This window comes from Seriola lalandi, unplaced genomic scaffold (assembly GCF_002814215.2).
Source record: "Seriola lalandi dorsalis isolate HSWRI2012SDOR001 ecotype SW California unplaced genomic scaffold, Sedor1 jcf7180002053898, whole genome shotgun sequence".
NCBI lineage: Eukaryota > Metazoa > Chordata > Actinopteri > Carangiformes > Carangidae > Seriola > Seriola lalandi.
Genome location: NW_019524451.1, coordinates 779,941 through 795,853, shown reverse-complemented (window position 1 = coordinate 795,853; position 15,913 = coordinate 779,941). Strand labels below are relative to the sequence as shown.

The following is a 15,913-nucleotide window of genomic DNA, read 5'->3' as shown; positions in this document are numbered from 1 at the left end:
TGATATGCTAAGCTAATCTGCTGCTGGCTGTAGCTTCATAGTTGGCATACAGACATGATTTTATATCCCTACGGTATTGTCTAACACTGCCAAGTCTGGTCGAGAATACTATATAACTTTTTAATTTATTTAGTCTTTCTGTAAAAACAAAAAAAATAGATAGATTATTCTTATGAGTTCCTGTAGTATTCATGTGTTATGACCATACAGTACCACAGGTAAAGCCAATTCTGTGGTAATATATCACAAAACCTGTGGTACTGTACCATAGATTTAGCACAAATTGCATTTTCTAAGGTAATTAACCGGTGATGTGGGAGCACAGAGCCTGCGATATGATCCTGTGATAAACGTCCCCAAATACAACACAGCAATTTTCCATAAGCATGTGGTACACCACAGAAAGTAAGGTACAATACCACAGAATTTATAGTACAGTACCACAAAGCCTGAGGTACAGTCCTGTGGTAAATGTCACCACAGGAATTTACCACAGGAGCATGTGGCACAGCACCATAGGAACAGGGACTAGTAATAGAGAAATTGTATGGTTTTTCCCACGTGAAATTTTCTTATGGATAAGAGTCTCTGTGAGGCTTTGTTTGGCACAATGGTGTTAATGGCTGAAAGTAAAATATGCTCACAATGCTAACGTCCTGATGTTTAGCAGGTATAATGTTTTTCACCATCTGACCTTAGCATGTTAGCATGCTAACATTTCGTAACTATTCACAATCCAAAGTATTTTACAAATTGAAAGTTTGATCTGATAATAACGCTTGAGTAAATTTCAGTCTGCAGTGGTGGACAGATATGGAGCAACTGACAGACCAACTTTGCCATCCCATAGAGACACACTGCAAGCATGGCTAAGACATGTCAGAGTTTGCATTAAAAACGTGTAATATGTGTACAGTTAAAAAAAAATACTCTAATCAACCTGCTCCTATTCAAAAAATGTTATAAAGGCCATGACTGCAGATAATATTGGCTATGGCATCTTGTACAAACGGTCATAACCTAATGTTTGTTGACTATAAAATACTTGGAGGAAATCAAAACAAGTTGTTTCCCCGACATTGGGCTCTGAAAATGTATTATGTATAAATTTGATTTATTTATGAAGCATGCATCCTGTTTGTTTGATCGTGAGTAAAATGAAACTGACCCTCCTGACCTAAAATAGCTGAGCAGTGCCTTTAGGAAAAGATACAACACAACATTTCATTTCATGTTTCATTAGCTGTGGTATGATATTCACATTGTGGATTTTCATAATAGCAATTGATACTGTAGTTTTTCCATTACTTGCCAGGACACTTAGCATAATTGCCTTGGCTTTAGGATACGAGCTGATGCTCAGATGGAAAATGCAATCCAGTCAGTGGAAAAAAATTCTCATAAAACCTCAGGATGTCTGGTTTGATGTGCTTCTGAAATCTCCCCCACTGCCCACTCTCTGCTGTGCATGTCAATGAGGGGAGATGTCATGAATGTGTTTGTGTTTCTCTCCAGGGTCCGACGAGACAGGAAGGGCCGGAGTGACAGGATCGCAGACTGTCAGAACTGGCAGGACATTAACTTGAAAAACGCAGTGAATGAAATTGAGGCTATTGAAAAGTCCGACGAAGTTGTGGATGGAAGACAAAAGGTTCATCACAGCTGTTTAATTGTTCATTTTTGGGAAAGGCAAACCTGTTTATATTGAAAAATCAATAATATTGTAATATGATTGTGCGATTGTAGGATTTGAATTTGATTTCTGTAAAATAGTGACAGAATATAATTAGGACGTAACTCAGAAAAGAAGACATTTATGTAAGTGGACTTATCTATGAGCTCCAATGTTTTTATGTAAGCGTTCCCAATTCTGAGCTCCAGAACAAAATTTGTCAATCAAGAGCCATTTCCACAGTAGAAATATTTAGAGCAGTCTTCCTCTGCAGACTTCCTGTAAAGACTGGTTATAAACACACGCAGACACACATGCAAGGGCACATGTGCACATCCCCACGCCTGTACATTTATAAACCACAACCATCGGAGGAAATGATCACACGGAGGGACTCGCACACGCAAACGTCCTGATGTTTTTTCAGTCACACCTGAGTGAGTTTGCTTCTTGTTGGCCTGTCAGCACAAAATCGGGTTTGTGTCAGCTCACAAAGAATTACATGACAGCAGACTGCACTTCCTTTTTAAAATATGCGTGTTTTTCTTCAGGATATTTTAAAGTCTCATCCATCTTCTCTCACCTTACAGATAGTGAGCAGGCTTCAAATCCGAAATGCCAGTGTGTCTGTCATGTACAAGTGTTCTGCTGAAAACAAAGTCGGCAAAGATGAGCGGCTGATCTACTTCTATGTAACAAGTAAGTGTTACCCTGTGTTTTTAGCAAGAATACACAGAATGGGTTGTCTCCCACAAAGTCGCCTCTAATGGCTTCATTTGCCCAGGGTTGAGGTATCCGTCTGTGAGATTTCTGCCTATACACCATTACAATGGAGTAGTGAATAGAATTGAATATGTGCTGCTCACAGCATTGGAAAATTTGATTTAAAAAATTCAGTAGCAACATTACTTTCTACCAAAGAACTTGGAGGGATTATTGAACGAGCCTCCTACAGGCCCGGGGGGCCGAACCCCTAAGCACAAGCCTCTGTTTTGAGTGACTGTTTAACATTAACATTTCTCAGTGATAAGTCAAGGGGGACTCAGGGGGGAATTAAAACAGTCCTGATTATGTTGTTCTTTCTCTTGATCCTTTATATTGAGTATCAGAGTGTGAACTTATATTGAGTTTTATTGTGCATTTAAGCCGATGTAGTGAAGCAACTCAAATGTTACACAGCAGAAGAGCCATACATGACACGTTTCCTTTGAGGATTTTAGTAATATTTTGAAGGTTTGGAGATGATTTAGTCAGCCTCTCATGAACAAAATAACTTAAACCAATAACAGAACTTTAGACTTATGGTTACATGCTAAACATATGAATAAAAAACTGTGACCAGTGCTGCAGGGAGGGAGCTCTGGTAGTCTGTCTCATGGGCTCATAATCCATCCATGCCAAAGAAATGAAAACTGTTCAGTGTGAGGTTGGTGTGTGGGTTATCCAGTTCCTGTTGAATTTTTTAAAAGTCATTTTCCAGTGCTGTGAGCCCCTCAAACAAAATCCACTACCATAGATTTTTAATCTCAAACTAAGCATAGGAAACCAAAACTGCATGGCTAGCTCCCACTGGATTTATGTGAGAAAATGTGTTCCCTTTTTTTTTTTAGGAGGGGGGGGGGGCTGTTAGCCAAGCCAACTCATTAAGGAATACCTTTCATTAATGGACAGGGTACAAGCTCTGTTTTGCAAGGTTACGTAACTGCTTCACCTGCCGCTGTCTGTATCTTCAAAGCCATCCCAGAGGGGTTCAGCGTGGACGTCCAGCCCTCAGAGAACCCCCTTGAGCAGGAGAAAGTGTCCCTGTGCTGCAGTGCTGACAATTACACCTACGAGCAGCTGCAGTGGTACCGCCTCGACCCCAAGGCCCTGCAGGATGAGCAGGGCAAGCCCCAAGAGCTGGACTGCAGGAGCGTGCACCTCTATGCCAACACACTTGATGGCCAGCTCACCTTCCAGGAGCACTCCAACAGCTGGGTCCTGGACTTCACCATCCCCTCCATACAGCTGCATGAGGAGGGTCATTATGTGTGTGAGGCTCAGAGCAGGCGCAACGGGGAGAAACAGTGCCTGTTCAGATATGTCTCTGTCAAAGGTGAGAGATAAAAGAGATGAAAGCTCCAGACACAGACATATTCACATCGCCCGGTGTAGAGAATAGCCACTCTAACCGCAGCTAATTATAGAGAAAAGCTCAACCTTTGGCAGCAGAAACACACACACGGGTCACAGTGGGGCTGGTGCTGAGATGCTGTGGGCATAAAAATACATGCACTCACAAACAAGTGCCCACGCAGCCCGATAACCCACATCAACACGTAATGGAGAGAGTACCTGGTGTTTGCACAGCATCAATATGTTCTGATAGAAACCAGAGCTGAGACACTGCAGGGCTGAAACCCATAAACAAATCCATTTTTCATTCATGTTGTGTGCTGTAGCCTCGTATCAGTGCCTGGAGGATAGATGTACATCTAATGGGTTTTTTTGACTTCTTGCCCTTTCTTCAGTCCTGCGAGACCCGTCAGTATATATCATGTTCATTTACAGTCCTTGAGTTGATTATCACACTGTTCACAGCAGTGCAGACAAGTCATAGTGTTGATTTCCTTGTCCTTCTCCTGCTCTTCCTTTCTTTCCCTCTTTTGGCCTCTCCCTCCCTCCGTAGCCCTGGAGGCGCCTCGGTACAAGCGGAACCTCACCACCCAGACAGTGAATGTGACCGAGTCTCTGCGGATGGAGTGCGACGCGGAGGGCAGACCCCTACCCCGCCTCTCCTGGTTCAAAGACAACCAGCCTCTCCACCAAATGTCAGGTGCGTGAATACACCTACGCAGGGAATACACATGTTTACACAACGGTGCAGCCGCCCACCTGCCGACACAGAAACCACACACACATACACACACTCTCAGCAGCTATTCATAAAGTTTGCCCCTCTGGATTTTTATTTAGACTCACATTCTCCCATGAGTTTATTCTGCTCTGGTGAGTTCCCATGAAAATCTGCTACACTCATATTAGATAAAAGAGTGAATTTTTAGTGAAACAATAAGCCTTGCTAATATTTACCCAAATGCTAACAATTTTTGGCAGATGTTGCCGTTTTTTTGTTTTTTTTTGCACTTTCCATCATGATAAATGCCAATCATACTATTAAAAGCCAATATGGGCTCACACAGGCACACACAGATACACAACCACCCACCCGCCAGCCCGCCCACACACACACATACTGTCGAACAAATGTGTCAGAAAGAACCAGTGACAGGAATTCTTGTGTCGATGCATATATGCCCTCCAACCCCCCACCCTCCCACACACACACCCACCCACACACGCTCACACTCACACACACATGCATAAAACCCTGCGGGCCGATAGACACGGCTCATTAGCTTTCTCAGTGTGTGCCTCTTCTTAACATCTGAAGGAGATGAGAGGGGGTAGGGTGGGGTGAGGAGGGGCGGTAAATATGGCTGTGAGTGACAGCTGTTGCTCTGGGTTCGCTCAGAGGGGCTGTCGGGACATGTGGTTCCAGAATGCAGGACGGGATTATGAATGAATAAAGTCCAGACGTGTGACAAAAAAAACAAAGAAATGTAGTTGTAGCTGCTGAATTTATGATGTGAGGGGTAAAGGAGTGGCTGGAAGTCACAGCGCATTGTTTCACTGCCATTGAAGTGTTTGTGTGTGCGTGTCACTAATCGTCACGTGTCACCTCCTCGCAGGGATCCAGCTGCAGGATTCAAACCGCACTTTGAGTATCCAGCGGGTGAGGGAGGAGGACGCTGGGCTTTACACCTGCAAAGCCTGCAACCAGCGTGGATGTGTCCACTCCTCAGCCGCTGTCAGGGTCATCGGTGAGACAGCTGTACACACACACACACACACACACACACACACACATATAGGTACATACATTCACTGAAACACCTGAATCTGTTCACCACTGACATGTGCTCTTTCAAGTGCACTCACGCCTGAAATCACAGTTGCCCTTAAGTTCACATCTTCACACACAAACTGTACAGGAGGTCTGGATGTAGAAGTCATTCACCTCTCACACTTTACACAGCCGCTGTAATTTTTTGTGCTTGCTTTACGGACAGCTCTCCAGACTAAAATCAAAGCCATTGACTGCTGGGACATTTCATATGCAGAGTGAATAACTTAATGGGTTTGCTGGAAGTGGTTTCGTGATGAATGGCTGAACTCAGTAAATGTGTTTTTGGCACATTGATGTAAACTAAAGATTTAATGTAAGGAGCTTGCAAGAAAGCCCAATAGTCAATAGTTTGTAATACAGCACCTCCTACAGGTGGTGAAGAGTAATGTCATAAAAGAGATTACATAAGTGTTTCTAAAGCTCACTTTTCAAAACATTTGGATCTAAAAGCGACTTTCTTTCTTTGTTTCTTTTTTTCTGTCAAGGTTCAAGTGACAAGGCCAACGTGGAGATCGTTATCCTCATCGGGACTGGAGTCATCGCTGTTTTCTTCTGGGCCTTGCTCATCCTCATTTACTGCAATGTGAAACGGGTCAGAGGCCATCACATTTCACCGTGTGTCTGTGTTTGTGTGAGAAACTGTCAGGCTGTGACAGGGGGCACTTTAACCTTCTTGACTCCCAACGTGTCTGTCGGCATTTGAGCATGACCAGTTTGATCTCAGGGAGAGTCTGTGATGTACAGCAGAGAAAGATCCTGATACCTCTTTAGTCACTGTTACTGCGAGTGGCTCCAACAACAAGCAAGTCCATACTGAGGCTCAAACTGATTTTATTTCTCTTCACTTGTCATGCCACTCATTCATTAGATCAACACAGTTTCCGGAGCAACATCCACAGGGTGGTACTCTCATTAACAAATACATTTAGTCCTCTTGTTTGTTCTTCTCACTAACAGTGTCTCATTCTGTGTCTTTTCCCCCTTTTGTTCACTCAACTCCATCTGTGTTTCCACTTCTCCATGGCAGCAGGTTTGTCACAACAAAAGTCCCAGAGGTGAAAGGCGTATTGTTTACATGCCTCTGAGCAAAACCAGTTAGATACTGTCCACATGTACCGTACGTGGATGTTGGTCGCCTAGGCAGCCAAATGAAAACTATCAGATAATCAATACTGAATAGAAGGTTTGTACGAAATGTCAGGTGACTTTTCCGGAAATTAAAATGTTTCCAGCTTGAATACATTTCTTTTTTCTTTTTTTTTTTATTGAGTTGTCTGATGTGATAAAATCAGAATACTGTCTCCCCAACACCAATGAAAACATATCAGTTACATGTTAAAGACAAACTGGAATTAAATTGCTTTTTTTTTTTTTGCTACAGGATGCATATGTTTTCTGTAAAGCCACCTGCCCGATGATTTCCTTTGGGGGGAAAGAAAAAAATCTGAAAACAAGAGAGACATCTTTGCATTAAATCATGAACGATGAATGATGATATATGAATGATGACTTGTTTCCAATCAAATCCAATCAAATTTTTTCCTTTTTAGTAATAAAAACAATTAACAATACATTTTGAAAAATAAAAAACACTGATGTTATTTTTGACTGCAGAAACGAATCACCGAAGGTATTTTTTGCTGGATTTAAAAACACACTACAGTAATCACTTGCAAAATACCATCGGGTTTGCAGTTTTTGCTTTTGTTCTTTCCTCGCTCACGTTACTTGTGTTTCATTTTTGTGATGTGTTTAAGTCATTTAATATTTCCAGCTCTGATTTGCAGCCCGACCTGATCTTTTACCTCCACCTCACACCAGTACTCTCTCTCTACTCTCTCTCTCTGTACTTCAGGTTAACCCGGCAGACATAAAGACAGGCTATCTGTCGATCATTATGGACCCAGGAGAGGTGCCTCTTGACGAACAGTGTGAATACCTGCCCTATGACTCCTCGCAATGGGAGATCTCCAGGGACAGACTCCGACTGGGTGAGCCACCAGGACGAGTGGGAGAGAAGAGTGGACGCGCTGATGGATGTTGGATAAAGGAGCACATGGGGGGGGTGTATTTGAAGAAATATACAGGCGGGGATGAGAGCGAATAGATGGATGAAACTGAATTACTTTTCCATTTCCAGAATCTGTAATGGCATGAGTTTGGATTGCAGCCAGCTGGGCAAAGTGCTGCCAAGTAAAGTGCTAATGTTAAATATGCGCTCATTCCCAGCACAGCTTTTTAAAAACACCCTGAGGAAAAGCATCTGTTGCACAACGGCAACTTATGGGAACATGTTGTTTTTTGAAATGCTGCAATTCAGATGTTAATTCCTCCCCCTTGTCTATATGGATGCCAGATGCATTTGCATTTTGCAACTATTCCCAACCACAGCTGTTTGTGTTTTCCAATGAGACAAAAATTGAACCTATGTAGATCAATGAACATGAATGTTGTGTAATTTTTCTGGTCTTTCTTCTGACACAGGAAAGGTTTTAGGCCACGGTGCCTTTGGAAAAGTAATTGAGGCTTCAATCTACGGCATCAGCAAGAGCAACAGTTTGGACACAGTGGCTGTCAAGATGCTGAAGGGTGAGATTTGTCTTTGAGCATTATGACTATTGCAGCTTTCTAAGACCCCACTGCTGCACAGATTGGAAGTAGTTCTGGATCAGAGTAAACAGCACTGTTATGTGTAGCACTGTGTGTGCAACATATGACTTGTTAAATCTGCGTTTCAGATGGCGCCACAGCCAGTGAGCACAAGGCCTTGATGTCAGAGCTGAAGATACTGATTCACATCGGTAACCATCTGAATGTGGTGAACCTGTTAGGAGCCTGCACCAAACCAAATGGTGAGTACACACATTTATTTACATGCGTTATGTGTGCGGTATATTTTCATAATGTGATGCAATGATTATAGTGTGTGGTCTATAGCTGTGATATACAGCTGCAGAATTTCAGTGTAACAGGTGCAGACAAAGTATTAAATTGCTGATGTTCGTCTCATCATTTTGTTAGAGTTTCAGCCTCCATTCATCTTTGTCAATGAAAGATATGTTGAAAAAATAAATAAAACAAATTAATTGAACTATAAGGAGAATATTACTGCAGTTTCACCTTGTTCTAGCTGTGTTATTTGTTCTGTTGTTAATTCCTTTTGTATGAAGTGTTTATATCATTCTGTCTACCTCCTGCAACCTTCACATCGCTTTTCTAAGCGAAACCTAATGAGGAAGTACAAAAGTTGCCTTTTTTTTTTCTTTATCCATATATCAATCTGACGTAAAGAGCACATGTTTGAGGGGTACACATCTGAAAATGTTTACCCTGTTCACCCTAAACCAAACCAGCCTGGCAGATTATCTCTGGCAGGAAGTGCTTCGAGAATGCAGCCCCCACTATTTTGAATATGGTGTAAGAAAAAAAAAAGGCTCTTAAACAAGAGGCAGAAATCATTTTAATGTTTTTTTTAATCAAGTAAGAACATAATGTGAAGTGTAGTGACACATTTATATTCTTTTTTATGCAGCACTGTCATGATAAAAAAAAAAACAGCTGACATTTATGCTGTGTGTATCACCAGGTCCATTGATGGTGATAGTGGAATACTGCAAGTATGGGAACCTCTCCAACTTCCTACGAGCCAAGAGAGAGTTCTTCCTCCCATACAGGGTATCAACACTGAAGCCGTTTCTACTCCTTTGAATTTGTTTGTCCTGTTGTTATAATGTGACAGCAGTTGAGGCTTCAGAGAGAATCTTGTTTGTTTTAGTTATCCGATATTTCTGTCTTTCCTTTGTTTCCTTTATTGAACAACACACATAACATTGATTTTGGAGATGACGCATTAAACCGTTCCCTCACTCAGGATCGGTCTCCGAAAACCCAGAGCCAGGTGAGAAGGATGATCGAAGCGGGTCAAATGGATCAAAGAGCTCGTCACCCGCCGTCTCCATCCTCCTCCCGACTCGCCAGTCCTCAGAGTCCGTCATCCAACGCGTCCGATCAGAATCCCGCTGTGGAGAAAAGTGAGTCTCTTTTATTAATACACAAGAGTAAATGATTTAACTCATTGTCAAATTACAAATGTGGCTTCATTCCTCCTCCTTTTTCTCTCCCCGGCTGCCCTCCCGCTCACTTTTTCCTCTCTGCAGTGGAGGACCTGTGGAAAACCCCTCTGACAATAGAAGATCTAATTTGCTACAGTTTCCAGGTGGCTCGTGGGATGGACTTCCTGGCCTCCAGAAAGGTTAATTGTCAGCATTACAAAGGCAATTTGTGAATGAGCTGTGGTGAATTGTCACCACAGGTCTGCTTCAGAGGCAGTAGGTTGCAACCAGGATAATACAGCTTTTCAGTCCTTTGTGCTTCTTAATTAACCACATGACCATAACTGGAGCTGTGCAACAGGTCCATACTGCACACTAATTCTAAGCAGGTTGGAGTATGTGGTATGTTCTCACATGAACACTGACAAAATTTAATTTTTTCCAACCTCAGTTTTCATGTGCTGTCGATGATCACTATTGTCCCACAATGCAATGCACCAAGGAAATTCAAAAGCTACTCACAGCTGCAAAACATTAAAACAACCTTCAGTTGTCAGTGGCATAAAAACATTTTGTGCTTTACCACATTAAATGCATTATTTCCTGTAAATTCTAAATGGTAAAGTTAAGTATAAATAACACTATGTACTATGAACATCATGAGCATGTGTACACAATTACCATGTAGTATGGAATAAGGACACAGCTTAGGACTGTCCCAGGCTGTGGTGAAAGAAGAATTCACATTATTTACTTAAATATAATTAACAATTCCGCAATATTAAAGTAAAGGTTCTGCATTTAAAATCTTACTTAAGTAAAAGTACAGGGGTATTTTCAATACATTAATGTGTTATATTTCATGTTTTATGTGTTGTTATTTCACACATAAATCATCTATAAGGGTCCTAGCAATTGCTAGCAAAAAGCTTCAATCAAATCAAATTGTCAGTTATATTATATTAAATTAAAGTCGCTATAATCCACCTTTTTTTTTATAACTGTATCAAAAGACTGTGAAAAGAGTAGCTCATAGTGATAAACTAAATAAAGAGCCAGATAGTGGCTTCAGGAGTTGGTAGAAAAGAGGAAATATTGGACTTGCATGCACCGTGTGGACAAAAACACAACTCCACATGAATGACAACGTCACTGAGATGAGATGAGGGTAATTACATGGCAACTCAATGGCATATTGTACAGATTTTTTCCATGTAGTTGTCCAAATTGTCATCTGTGGTTGTTACTGGATTGCAGGCTACAGTGTATCTGATGAATAATGCGATTAAAATGCTGACAACAAAAGCAACTATAACTGATGATGAATATGAAGGAGCTGACCGGACTCTAAGCAGACTGTCTGGCTCCGCCGGCACGTTTACCTGACAGCTTTGTGACTGGTGTTGGATCTCCTGCAGCGATTCCTCAGAGCTCAGCCTGGCTGAGACACAGTCCAGTCCCACGCACAAAGTTGCACAGAGACACACACAGGCACACACACAAACAGATTTTAATGCCACAGATTATTGTGCTATTTACTCTCTCCAAATCATATGTGTTACTCTGTTAGAGAAAAACAAGGTGGAGAGAATGCATGCAAGCGCTCATGCGAACACACACATGCACACACACCTGTCCACAGAGTTATGATGTATGCGTGGTCGTGTGTATCCGCAGTGTATCCACAGAGACCTGGCAGCCCGAAACATTCTCCTGTCAGAGAACAACATCGTGAAGATCTGTGACTTTGGCCTGGCCAGAGACATATACAAAGACCCAGACTACGTCAGGAAAGGCAATGTACGCCATCCTCACACTCACTACACTTTAGAGTTAAGCTCCTAACTTTATTATAAATCTCCATTTACTGTTGGGGAACTCCTCTTTTTCATTTTTTAAACCACCCACATAATGATTAACTTTACAGACAGGTGCCATTTCTGTTTATGTAACTATCTTGTAATATGTTTTAATATTCTCCCAGGCTCGTCTGCCTTTAAAGTGGATGGCTCCAGAGAGTATCTTTGACAAAGTGTACACCAGCCAGAGTGACGTGTGGTCTTTTGGAGTTCTCCTCTGGGAAATCTTTTCACTTGGTAAAGACAAAATCAGACGGCACTCATTTCATGTTTTATAAATACAGTCATTTGTACAGAAATGAAAGGAACAGAGGTGTAGAGATCTCTGTTCCTGCCAAAAGCAATCTGGAATTTATCCTTTGTTAACTTGTAGAAGCAGAGTGAATCTTCATCACTGTTCCCATCCCTGACACGTTGATTAATGCCTCTTCTTCCTTTTTCCCCACCCTCAGGTGCGTCTCCGTACCCGGGGGTTCAGATTGATGAGGATTTCTGCAAACGATTGAAAGACGGCGTCAGGATGAGAGCACCAGAGACGGCCTCCCCTGAAATGTAAGCGTTAACTTTCACTTATTCTCTGTCTTAAACAAGAATCTGCTCCTAAACAGATGATATAGGAGACGATACAGGATTAAATTTGCAATTATTTTACTGAGTTACAGAGGTTGAAGCCCTCAGTGTTGTCCTTGTTGTGATGGTGCTGCCCTCTGCTGGTAGATATGGCATCATGCTGGCCTGCTGGCAGGGCGAACCCAAAGAGAGACCAACCTTCCCCGCTCTGGTGCAGATCCTGGGAGACTTGCTGCAGGACAACAGCCTACCTGCAAGTTCACTGCTGGAGAGAGATTCATTCTAGCAAGTTATGTTTTTGTTTTAGTTTCATAAAGAGGTTTCAGGTCTTGATCTAAATCTTCTCTGCATTCCCTTCAGGATGGGAAGGACTACATCCCTCTGAATCACTCACAGAGCTCAGAAGATGACGGTTTCTCACAGGCCTCATCACGGCCACCGTCTGAAGAGGAGCTGAGAATGGCCTGTAACACTCTACCCACCAGGTACTAATGCAAACCCTGCAGTAATTCTCAATCAGCTTCTTATTATGAGAAATGGGCCTTACACAAACAGTTTTCTGTATTTGATTTTTCTAAGCTTAGAAGGAATCTACTCAGTTGGAAAAATGTGATTTTGTGTACTCACATACACCGGATCAAGGTTTCAGCAATATTTGAATCTAAATGCGACGACAGTTGGTGGGTTGTTTGCGAGAAAATAATCTCTCTGCCTATCAGAACAGCTTCTAAATTTATCCTGAGGTGTGGTGATCAAAATTCTTTACCCTGTCAAGCCATCACAGCTTTGTTTTTTTAACCTCTTTGCTCCCACTAAGCCTTACCCCGACTGTTTCCTCTCCCACTGGTTTATAGTTTGTAAAGGTCACTCACTGTGCTGTTCAAATTGCCTCATATTAAAGAAGGCCCCATGTTCCATAAAGAGCAACTTGTGTTTGTATTTTCAGTTTCTTACAGAATTTATAGTGTAGGCTTCATGAAGACAAATGTTCAAAAGCCCTCACAGGAAGCCCCAAGATCATTTTGAGGTTTATTCTTAGATATTTTATGTGCGGGGGAAAAAATATTGTACCCAGTTGTATTATAGTGTTTGCTCTGACATTTTCCTTATCTTGTATAGTGAATAGTTTCAGCCCCTAGGCCCTCACTCACTGATAATTAATCAAATGAAGTGAACTGAAAAGAGAAAATCACTCCACCACTAGATGCAAGCCATGGGAGTGTCCAGTTAGTACAAGTTTAGAAACACGGATGGAGAAAGTCACACAGCTGAAATCATCTTTATTCGTAACAAAAATTTACTTTAAAATCAAAAAACAATATACTGTTTTTCTCATTGAATCCGACATACTTTGCTAACGTTTTGTCCTATCTTTTTCCTGGCACTTGGACAGGAAGCTCTATTATGTATTCATTTAATAATCTAATCTAAATACTTCCTGACCAGGTATTATAACTGCGTGCCCTTTGCCGGCTGTGTGTTTGTGGGACCCTCCAAAATATGTCAGCCCAGAGTGAAGACATTTGAAGAGTTGCCCCTGGAGATGCATCCGCAGAAAACTCCTCAAGTAAGCTCTTTATCTTCTCATCTATGGTCAGAAATGTGAACCGGCTGGTGACATTTTCTGAATGGCACTGAACTTTAGGAATTTTCTCCTCAGATAATAACTAAAAATATTTGCTGCTGACGGAGACAGACAAAGCAGCGGGGGTCAACTAAAAGTCAATTAATTCACATGATGTGAAACTGTGTCTCTTCCCAGGATAACCAGACAGACAGCGGGATGGTTCTGGCCTCCGAAGAATTTGAGAGAATTGAGCACCAGCACAGGGGTGCCGTCTCTAAAAGGTTAATGTTACAAAAGCATTGACGTATATTCCTGTCTGAAACTGAAACTAACACCCAGGAGACATACAGCCTGTTATTTATTCACAATGTTTGTCATCTGGACTGTCATACACTTATCACTCACAGTGAAACTGTGATCTTGACGTCAGATATATCAGTTTTCGAGTTAATATGAAAAAACTGTCATTCTCTCTCGCTTGGAAACGTAGAGTGGAGTCACTCACAGCCTCATGTGGAGCGAAACTACAGTAGATTTGCAAAGGAAGTACGCATCAGCAGACTTAATTTATAGATGAGTAAACAACAGTGTGAAACCAAGGGTCTGTATTTGTTAGATTATTGACAAGTACATGTGAGGGTGCACGAAAGAAAGAAGCTAAAAAAGTAATAGTGAAGAATAAAAAGTATTTATCAACTCACTCCTACTTAAAGCAAAGTGTAGGAAGAACATTTATCACATGTACAGTCAGAACGTGGAACTCAGACACAGCGGTGTGATGTTATAACAGAAGTGTGTCTGAATATAACAGCATGCAACAAAGTAGCTGCAAAAAGTGGCAAGTTATAAACTATCCTATCCTGAACTGTAAACACTGATTTAGATCATTTTTACCAATAATATCCTGTACCAATGAGCTGTTTTTCGTGTGTGCGTGTCCCCAGTCGTGTAAGCAGCAGCAGCAGCACAGAGCCTCTGACAGCCTCCCATGGTTCCCTGGGTCGAAGCTTTGGTGCCAGCAGCTCCAGGCACCGTCCCAACTTCTTCAGCCAGCTGTCAGGACAGACCTTCTACAACAACGAGTACGGACATCTGTCCGAGGAGGGCTTCTGCGACTTCTTCTCCTCGCCAGACGCCCCCTGCCTGGCCTCCTCCAATGTGTAACCTTACCAAAGATGCAACCTGAAAGAACGTAAGGGGTTAAAACAAAACAAAAAAAAAAGTGGGCACCTCAGGTTGTGGGAGGTGTGTAGGATTTAGTAACATCCCAGTGTTGACATGTAATTGGTCATTTATTAATGAAGATCAGGTTATAGATCATTATGACCAGAGTTGACCTCTACTCATCTCATTGTTCTTACTTTGTCCTCTCGGGCTGCTGCCTCAGCAAACGCACTGAGCTGTATGTGCCTGAAGTTCCTCTAACCAGCCACTGGGTGGCAGCATTATGACAAAAACAAACCTTAAGTATTTTCTATTCACACAATTATATTTTTATCTTTTATATACAGAGTATTCTTCCTTTATTTGTACAAATTATGACTCATATGGGAAGAAATAAAGAAATTTATCTTCTCACTCTTCTCTGATTCTCTTCTATGATAAATATGAAGGATCTGTCATTATTCCAGTAAAGTGCAGGTCTGAAGTGCAAATTTGAATTTGTCATGCTGCGGTAAATTACAGGTCCACATCGACCGAGTACCACAATCTCAGTGATGATCCATGTAGTGGACCAATCAACGCAACGAGCAGATATTCGTAGTATCTGTGTCATTCAGTGGCTGTAGAGATGCTCGGATACACAACACCATGAACAAGGAATAAATGACAGGGGTAAACAGAGAGGTGTAGGCGAATAAAGGAGTGAGTCACACTAAGCACCTCTTATCAGAGCTGGACGTAAGCAGCGTAGACAGCTTAATACTCTCTTACATGCTCACATCACAAATGACAACCTGCATGATGTTGACTGTGGCTGCCAGCTGGGGGAAATGAGCAGCATCTTGAGTGCAAAGTCCACTTGATACAAACATAATTAGAGCCACTATAGCTTAGTTTATGTTATGAGATCAGATGTGCTAGTGTTCCATTCTACATTTCAATGAGTAACTGGTGATAAGGGCACATGGATAAAGTTAGTAAACTGTCGGAAAAATGGTTCAAAGCCCTTTGAAACTGTCAAAACAGATTTAAATGAGCGGTTGAAGCCAAAATAAAAGTTTGTAAAATGGCAGCCAGTTT

At 41.8% G+C, this 15,913-nt stretch overlaps 1 protein-coding gene across 2 annotated transcripts in view; it reads left to right on the top strand.

Moving 5' to 3' along the window:
* flt4 (fms related receptor tyrosine kinase 4) overlaps nt 1-15,913 on the top strand; it is a 51,531-nt gene that overhangs the window by 33,299 nt on the left and 2,319 nt on the right. The window contains exons 11-30 of one of the 2 annotated variants that reach the window (XM_087172901.1): nt 1,516-1,651; nt 2,263-2,371; nt 3,408-3,767; nt 4,341-4,487; nt 5,404-5,535; nt 6,107-6,213; nt 7,477-7,612; nt 8,106-8,210; nt 8,360-8,473; nt 9,208-9,296; nt 9,493-9,652; nt 9,779-9,873; nt 11,351-11,473; nt 11,658-11,769; nt 11,985-12,084; nt 12,250-12,355; nt 12,463-12,587; nt 13,549-13,669; nt 13,865-13,950; nt 14,614-14,861. In XM_087172901.1, coding sequence (XP_087029027.1) covers nt 1,516-1,651; nt 2,263-2,371; nt 3,408-3,767; nt 4,341-4,487; nt 5,404-5,535; nt 6,107-6,213; nt 7,477-7,612; nt 8,106-8,210; nt 8,360-8,473; nt 9,208-9,296; nt 9,493-9,652; nt 9,779-9,873; nt 11,351-11,473; nt 11,658-11,769; nt 11,985-12,084; nt 12,250-12,355; nt 12,463-12,587; nt 13,549-13,669; nt 13,865-13,950; nt 14,614-14,833 — 2,683 coding nt within the window. In that variant the 3' untranslated portion in view covers nt 14,834-14,861. Of the gene's footprint in view, nt 1-1,515; nt 1,652-2,262; nt 2,372-3,407; nt 3,768-4,340; nt 4,488-5,403; nt 5,536-6,106; nt 6,214-7,476; nt 7,613-8,105; nt 8,211-8,359; nt 8,474-9,207; nt 9,297-9,492; nt 9,653-9,778; nt 9,874-11,350; nt 11,474-11,657; nt 11,770-11,984; nt 12,085-12,249; nt 12,356-12,462; nt 12,588-13,548; nt 13,670-13,864; nt 13,951-14,613; nt 15,248-15,913 lie in introns of those variants that run through there. The other variant, XM_023402132.2, reaches the window with a different exon arrangement.